Here is an 8,440-nt window from a genome sequence, read left to right on the forward strand (position 1 = left end):
AAGAGACCAACCTAGTTTTAAACTGGAAAAATGTCACTTTATGGTGACTGAAGGGATTGTCCTTGGGCATAAAATTTCAAACAAAGGAATAAAGGTGGATCAAGCTAAAGTTGAAGTAATTAAAAAATTACCACCACCTACCAATGTTAAGGCAATCAGAAGCTTTCTGGGGCATGCAGGAATCTACAGAAGGTTTATAAAGGATGTTTCAAAAATTGCAAAACCTCTGAGTAATCTGCTAGCTGTAGACACGCCATTTATCTTTCATAAGGAGTGTCTGCAGGCGTTTGACCTTCTGAAGGCTAAGCTGGTCACAGCACCAGTTATCTCTGCACCAGACTGGACACTACCATTCGAACTAATGTGTGATGCCAGTGACCATGCCGTTGGTGCAGTATTGGGACAAAGGCATAACAAGCTTCTGCATGTCATTTATTATGGCAGCCGTATTCTAAATGATGCACAGAAGAACTACACAACCACAGAAAAGGAGTTAATTAAAGTGGTTTATGCCATTGACAAGTTCAGATCTTATTTAGTAGGATCAAAAGTGTTTACATTTCTTGCATTTTAAGTTACTGCAATTTGTAACAACCCTAGTTTTTGAAAATCAAATAATTAGTTATTTGTGATTTATTTTAAGAAAATTATTTTACTAAAGGTAATTAAATGGAGTTTCATCATAATTGGAGTTTAAAGTAATTAGAATTCTTATATAATCTTTATTAGATATTTGGTATAATTGAAATTATAATTTTGATAAATGAAAAATAAGAAATAATTGTATAATTTAATTTAAATAAATCCTATTTTGAATGAATTATGTTATTAATTTGAACTCTTAGAAATTAATTTATTAGAAATGATTAGATTATTTATTAATTTGAACTCCTAGAAATTATTTTATTAGAAATGATTAGATTGATATTTATAAATACTTTAAGTTTAAGTCAATTAATATTTATGTACAATTTTTAATATAATTAATTATTTTATAAATTGAAATTAAAGTTTCAGAGATAGAAAAATAATAGAGATTTGTATGATTTAATCTAGAAAATTGATATTTGAATTTAAATTGTACTTTACAAAATATAATTAACTTGTTCATTTTATAATGTAAATTAGAAATAATTGATTAAACTTAGCAATATGTTGATAAATAATGTTTCTAAATATTTTTAATAGAGTACATTTGATTTTAAAAGTATCCTATCCTCCAATTTTATCAAAATATCTATTCATATCTATCTATATTACTTTATAAAATTCCTAATTTCTAACCCTATTTCCCAAATTGAATCAGAAACCCTAATTCCCAAATTGAAGAACCCTAACCCTAGCTTCCCTTTGTCTCAGCCACACCCCACCCCTCTTTCACCCTCTTCAGCTAACACACTCACCCTTAATCCCCAAGTCAGCGCTGTTACCCTCACCACATGACACACACACAGACTTACCTCTCTCACTCTCAGCCTCACCAACGAACTCACACTCATTTCCTCACTATACACACGCACGCACACATATGGAGAAGACAGGAAGAGAGAGTGCCAGCGAAGAAGAGGGAGGAGCAGCGCCGCCACCGCACTCCGTCACACCCAGCCGCGTCTTGCTCGCCGTCGTGCCATCCACCCACGCCGAGAAGGAAGAGAGAAACAGAGGAGGGTGGCGTCGCGTCTGCTGCGAGCTTGCCGCCAAAGAAAGCCGCCGTGCCGTCGTCATCGTCGTCTTCATCATGACCTGTCACCGTCGCTGGAGCCAGCCGCCTTTGTCGCCGTTCATTCTTGTCGTCGCCGTCGCCGCTGGTCTGCCTTGGAGCCGCCGTCGAGTAGAACGCGAGGAAGAGGAGTTCTCGTCACTGTTGTGCACCCAGTCATCGCTGCTGCTTCCCATCCCGCCGTTGATGCTGCCGCCACTGTCACAACCACCACCCGAGCTACTGTTGGCTTGTTGTTTCTGTTTGTTGGCTTCAAGATTGCTGCTGCTGTTCTTGCTTTGCTCAGCTTCTGCTTGTGATTTCCGTGAGTTGCCGGAGCCTCTCCCGCCATCAAAGCTTATGTTTGGTTAATGCCGCTGCTGGAGATCCGTTGAAGTTGGTCATTGTCGCTGAAGCCTCCCTAGTTGCCACTGCCGCTGCTAGAGTTGATGTTGCTCTGGCTTTACTCTGAATTGTTACTGCTGCTGCTTGGCTGAAGCTGAGACCTTTCACCATCACTGGAGCTGCCCAGAATCATCATGGTAGCTGCTAAGAGAGCAGAACGGATGTTAGAACTGCCAATGGAGCTGTTGAGTTTAGTGATTTTCGTGAGTTTCGACTTTGAGGTAGGGGATTTTAATTGAAATTAACAGCTTTTAACTTATGAATGCCAAAGAGGTTTAGTGAGTAATTGCAAATAATTCATAAATATGATTAATTGATAGGAATAAGCTTGGTTTGAAGTTGTAAAATTTGGATTAAGTTAGGTATTGAGATAATATTCTAAATTGGTTTATTGAGTTTAGTTTATGGCTATGAATGTTATTAGGTTTTGTTATCGTAAGTAATTAACTTGACAAGATTAATTTTGGTTAATGCTGTGACTGATATTGGTTTTCTAATTTTGATGGATTTGTTGGAAATTCTGATCTTATGTGATATTGCTGAATTGGTTGAAATCTGGTTGTGAATTGTATTTTGAATTACTGATTTTTATGATGAGTTGGCTGAGATTTTGATCTTGAATAAGTTATTTTGAATTATTTGATATTGGATTGGAATTTTGATATATTGGAATGGCTGTAAAATGAACTTGTGATGGGTTGGAATCGGTTGAAATGCGGCTGTAAGTGGTGATTTTTTTTCTGAGTTATGATTTGAATTAAATATGGTAGTGGATGGTGATTAAGCTTGTGTTACTTACTGAATTGAAAATATGTTGAGTTACTTATTGAGAAAAACTGACATGTTGATGATTGATGAATTGAGTTTGAATTGTGATTGGTTTTGTTGCGGTGAATGATTAACTGGTGATACTGATTTTGATTTGAGGCTGTAACTGTTACCGATTTTCTGATTGTTTGGAATTACTGAGAATCCTGTTATTTGATTATGTTGAGCTGGTTGCCATAGGCTGATTTGCTTGATGGTTGCAAATTGACTGAAATTATGATCTTTGACGGATTTATATTGAATTGAATGATGTGCTGGTTATTTGATATATTGTAACGGTAGTGGATTTGGTTGGTGACTGATTGAAGAATGGTTTTGGAAAATTAGTTATGAGTTTTTAAAGTTAGACTGGTTTACTTTTAAAATAAATGATGACTGGGTGAGATTCTGATTTTAATTGATGAAAGGATGTTAGTTCTTAAACTGAATTATGATGAGATGATTATGGAAGTTGCTGATAAATGGATGGAGAATTGATTGTATTTAATTTTGAAAGGATTTTATGATAAGTGAAAAGTAAATATGAAATGGTGGGATTGGATTGATGGATTAGCAGAAATTATGGAGTATGATTGATTTGTTAAATATTATGAATTGTGAATGTCTGATTGATTGACAATTATCTAGTTGAAAATTGTTGGGAAAAGGACTGGTGATTTGTGGAAAAAGAGGGAACCCGTAAGGGTGGCTAAGTCCGAGTTTTAGGGGAGGTGCTGCTGAAATTTTATAAAATCTAAAGTTTTATTTGAAAAGTCATTTTAGAAGCTTTGAATTTGAAAAAAAATGATATTATTTGAGTTTTATTCAGTAAAGAAAAGAATTATTCTATTTTAATTTCGATTTACTAAAGAAAGGTTTATGTTTCAAAATTAAATTATCTAGGAAAGAAACTATATTTTAAGATTGATTTAATATGAAAAGAAGTTATATTTTGAGATTTATTCAACATGAAAAGAGTTATGCTTGGGGTTTGAAATAAAGGATTACTTTTTAGAAATTTAATGAATATATAATATTTGAACTTGAATGGTAAAGAAAGATGGTTTCTTTTAAGTGCTTGAGAAGTTGGTAAACTTGAAAAAAAGTTTTATTTGGTTACTTTTAGTAAGAGGGTGATGTTTTGGAAAGTATTTAACGAATTTAAAACAAATGATTTTCTTGAGTCTCTTGAAAGAAAATTAGACTAGAAAATGGTTTTAACATTGGTTTGAGTTAAGAGGTTGCAAAAGTGGAAGTCGTAAGGTTTGTACAACATAATTGAACAAAGAAAGAGAGAGATATTGTATAAGAATATGTAACTGGAGATGAATAACGAGAATGATAACTTATGATGATAATTACACTGATTCTTTTGAGGAAAGGTATTTAGTTTATGAAATTGTTGACAAGGACGTGGGTTTTGTCCCGCTTGCGTATTTATGATTATAAAAGAGAATAAAAAGCAGAGGACCTGTTGAAAGGTCATTTGTTTCTTGAGGCAACCCAAGAGATGTGTTTATTCATTTGTTGCATTATGGCAACTCCTGAGATGTTTATGTGATGATCTGCTGCGTGAAGGCAGTCAGATAGATGGTGGTGTGACCACTGAGAACGCTTTCCTGCGGTACAGATTTATATTTTGATTCTGTAAGGCAGAGGGGTTATTTCCTGCTACAGAAGTACCGTGACCACCTGTTTCATTTCTGTAGTGGCAGAGGGGTTATTTCCTGTATACAGAAGGTGTGTCGGCGTACATCCCTGCAGTGGCAGATGTGTTATTTACTGCGTGCAGTGGACCCTGTGGTGGCAGAGAGGTTATTTCCTGTACACAGGGGTATAGCCAATAGGAAAGCCTTATCCAGACAGAGGTTGCTGGATAACGTCGGGAGCGGGTCTGTAACCGACAAATGAGCTCATTACCTGCACTAGGGCTAGACATGCATCATCCTTATTTGCGCATCTGCATTTGATTGTGTTTGCTTGTTTTATTTCTTTGTAATTTGTGTTGCTTGTCTTGTTTCTTTGTGATTGTGCTGTTTGTCTTAGTGACTTACTTGTGTGTTTGATTAGATATTTTTGTTGATGCTGTGAACTTAGTAAAGTATTGAAGAATGGTATTTGTGAAATGAGGTTTGGGTATATTATTTATGTTGCTAATTTACTTAGTTAATGTGATGGTTGAGGAATGCTATTTGTAGCTGATGAATTGCTAATGCGGTTGAGACTTTATGTAAGTAATATGATTTAAAGAAAGGGATTTAAACGGTTTCAAGTAAGTCTTAAGAAATATTTGAAAAGGTTTGATAAAGAACACTACATTGGAAACTTGAGTTAATTATTTGCATGTTAATCATTACTTTTACGGCATTCCCATTCCCTACTGAGAACGTGTGGTTTGTTCTCACCCCAAAATCTTCCACCTTTTCAGTGACATAGGTTCGAAGACTCCGTTTGAAGCTGCGGGAGATTATAGATCTTATTTATGAGTTAAATTTATGACTTGAGTTATTTTCATAGAAGTTCCGTCGCTCTTATTGCTTAACACTTTTATTTTATACAGAGGGATAGGATTTGTATGTGAGTTTTATTTGAAATCTTTTGTATGACAGATATTACTTTTAATAATTATGTGATTATTATTACTTGGTGATGCTTGCTATATGATTTGATAAATAAAAACAAAATTTTCTGGTATTTTTACTAAAACTGGATCGCAATATCGAACTAGAGGCTCAATAGTAAATAGTTAATAAAGGAAAGCAGGTTGGTAACGCCTTACTTTCGGTATGATCATGACGTTCTGGAAGTTGGGTCGTTACAGTGATTGTGTACACTGAGCATGCTGCTCTTAGATATCTACTCACAAAGCAGGATTCAAAACCCAGGCTCATAAGATGGGTGTTGCTTCTGCAAGAGTTTGATATAGAAATAAGAGACAGAAAAGGGACAAAGAATCAAGTAGCTGATCACCTGTCCCGGATAGAACCAGTAGCAGGAGCATCCCTCCCTCCTACTGAGATCTCTGAAACCTTTTCGGATAAGCAATTGGTTGGTAACACCAGGAATGGGCAAGAAGCTGGCGTTAAACGCCAGAAATGGGCAACAACCCGGCGTTTAATGCCAGGATTGGCAGAAGGAGCATTTTTGCTTGCTACTTGGTGCAGGGATGAATTATCCTTGACACCTCAGGATCTGTGGACCCCAGAAGATCCCCACCTACACCATCACTCTCTCTCTTCTTCACCCATTCACCAATCACCTCAATACCTCTTCCCCAAAAATCCCTCTTCAAATCCCACCATTCTCTTCACCACTCACATCCATCCTTCATAAAATCCCACCTACCCTACCCCTCTCTCCACCCCTATATAAACCCATCTTCACGCCCTCATTTTCACACATCATACACACTACTTCTCCATCTCTTCCATTTTATTCTTCTTCTACCCCTTTCTTTCTTCTTTTGCTTGAGGATGAGCAAACCTTCTAAGTTTGGTGTGGTAAAAGCATTGCTTTTTGTTTTTCCATAACCATTTATGGCATCTAAGGCCGGAGAAACCTCTAGAAAGAGGAAAGGGAAGACAAAAGCTTCCACCTCCGAGTCATGGGAGATGGAGAGATTTATCTCAAAAGCTCATCACTAAGAAAAGGATGGAGCAAACAAGAGCTTGAGTAAATTCCTCATCATGAAATTCCTGAGATGCCTTAAGGGATGCATTTCCCTCCACAAAGCTATTAGGAGCAAATCAACACCTCCCTAGGAGAATTGAGTTCCAACATGGGGCAACTAAGGGTGGAGCACCAAGAACATTCCATCCTCCTCCATGAAATTAAAGAAGATCAAAGAATCATGAGAGAGGAACAACAAAGGCAAGGAAGAGACATTGAGGAGCTCAAGCACTCCATAAGATCTTGAAGAGGAAGAACAAGCCGCCATCACTAAGGTGGACCCGTTCTTTAATCTCCTTATTCTTTATTTTCCGTTTTTCGAATTTTTATGCTTATGTTTATCTATGTTTGTGTCTTATTACATGATCATTAGTATCTTAGTGTCTATGCCTTAAAGCTGTGAATGTCCTATGAATCCATCACCTTTCTTAAATGAAACTAGTTGAATTAGTTTGATGTGGTGACAATACTTTTTGTTTTCTGAATGAATGCTTGAACAGTGCATATATCTTTTGAATTTGTTGATTAAAGAATGTTAAATTTGTTGGCTCTTGAAAGAATGATGGAAAAGGAGAAATGTTATTGAGGATCTGAAAAATCATCAAATTGATTCTTGAAGCAAGAAAAAGCAGTGAATTCAAAAAAAAATAATAAATATAAAAAGTGATACAAGGCAAAAAGAGTGTGCTTAAGAACCCTGGACACCTCTAATTGGGGACTCTAGCAAAGCTGAGTCACAATCTAAAAAGGTTCACCCAGTTATGTGTCTGTGGCTTGTATGTATCCGGTGGTAATACTGGAAGACAGAGTGCTTTGGGCCACAGCCAAGACTCATAAAGTAGCTATGTTCAAGAATCATCATGCTTAACTAGGAAAATCAATAACACTATCTGAATTCTGAGTTCCTATAGATGCCAATCATTCTAAACTTCAAAGGATAAAGTGAGATGCCAAAACTATTCAGAGGCAAAAAGCTACTGGTCCCGCTCATCTAATTGGAGCTAAGTTTCATTGATATTTTGGAGTCTATAGTATGTTCTCTTCTTTTTATCCTGTTTGATTTTCAGTTGCTTGGGGACAAGCAACAATTTAAGTTTGGTGTTGTGATGAGCGGATAATTTATACGCTTTTTGGCACTGTTTTAGTATGTTTTTAGAATATTTTAGTTAGTTTTTATTATATTTTTATTAGTTTTTAGTTAAAATTCACTTTTCTAGGCTTTACTTTGAGTTTGTCTATTTTTCTGTGATTTCAGGTATTTTCTGGCTAAAATTGAGGGACCTGAGCAAAAATCTGATTCACAGGCAGAAAAGGACTGCAGATGCTGTTGGATTCTGACCTCCCTGCACTCGAAGTGGATTTGCTGGAGCTACAGAAGCCCAATTGGTGAACTCTCAATTTCGTTGGAAAGTAGACATCCTGCGCTTTTCAGCAATGTATAATAGTCTATACTTTGCCCGAGATTTGATGGCCCAAATCGGCGTTGCAAATCAACTTCAGAATTCCCGGTGTTTAACGCCGGAACTGGCACAAAAATTAGAGTTAAACGCCCAAACTGGCATAAAAGCTGGCGTTTAACTCCAGAAAAAGTCTCTACACATAAAAGCTTCAATGTTCAGCCCAGGCACACACCAAGTGGACCCCGGACGTGGATTTTTACGTCATTTACTCATTTCTGTATATAATAGGTTACTAGTTCACTATTAATAGGACCTTTTGACATTGTATCTCTACCTCATGACACTTTACACGTTTCATATTGTACCTTCTACGGCATGAGTCTCTAAACTCCATGGTTGGGGGTGAGGAGCTCTGCTGTGTCTTGATGGATTAATGCAATTACTACTATTTTTCATTCAA

At 36.5% G+C, this 8,440-nt stretch overlaps 1 protein-coding gene across 2 annotated transcripts; it reads left to right on the forward strand.

Moving 5' to 3' along the window:
- Positions 1 to 1,304: 1,304 nt before the first annotated feature.
- LOC110276407 (uncharacterized) lies at positions 1,305 to 5,563 on the forward strand. 2 transcript variants are annotated; one of them, XM_052255128.1, is made up of 2 exons: positions 1,305 to 2,325; positions 5,348 to 5,563. In XM_052255128.1, the coding sequence occupies exon 1, from the start codon at positions 1,529 to 1,531 to the stop codon at positions 2,069 to 2,071; it is 543 nt and encodes a 180-aa protein (XP_052111088.1). In that variant the 5' UTR covers positions 1,305 to 1,528; the 3' UTR covers positions 2,072 to 2,325; positions 5,348 to 5,563. The 2 variants fall into 2 exon arrangements, with proteins under 2 accessions (XP_052111088.1, XP_052111087.1); XM_052255127.1 differs by having other exon boundaries at positions 5,340 to 5,560.
- The last annotated feature ends 2,877 nt before the right edge of the window (positions 5,564 to 8,440 follow it).

This window comes from Arachis duranensis, chromosome 10 (assembly GCF_000817695.3).
Source record: "Arachis duranensis cultivar V14167 chromosome 10, aradu.V14167.gnm2.J7QH, whole genome shotgun sequence".
Lineage (NCBI taxonomy): Eukaryota > Viridiplantae > Streptophyta > Magnoliopsida > Fabales > Fabaceae > Arachis > Arachis duranensis.

Bases quoted from the DNA above. Each gene is read 5' to 3' on its own strand.
- LOC110276407 (XM_052255128.1), top strand. From the start codon at position 1,529: ATGGAGAAGACAGGAAGAGAGAGTGCCAGCGAAGAAGAGGGAGGAGCA.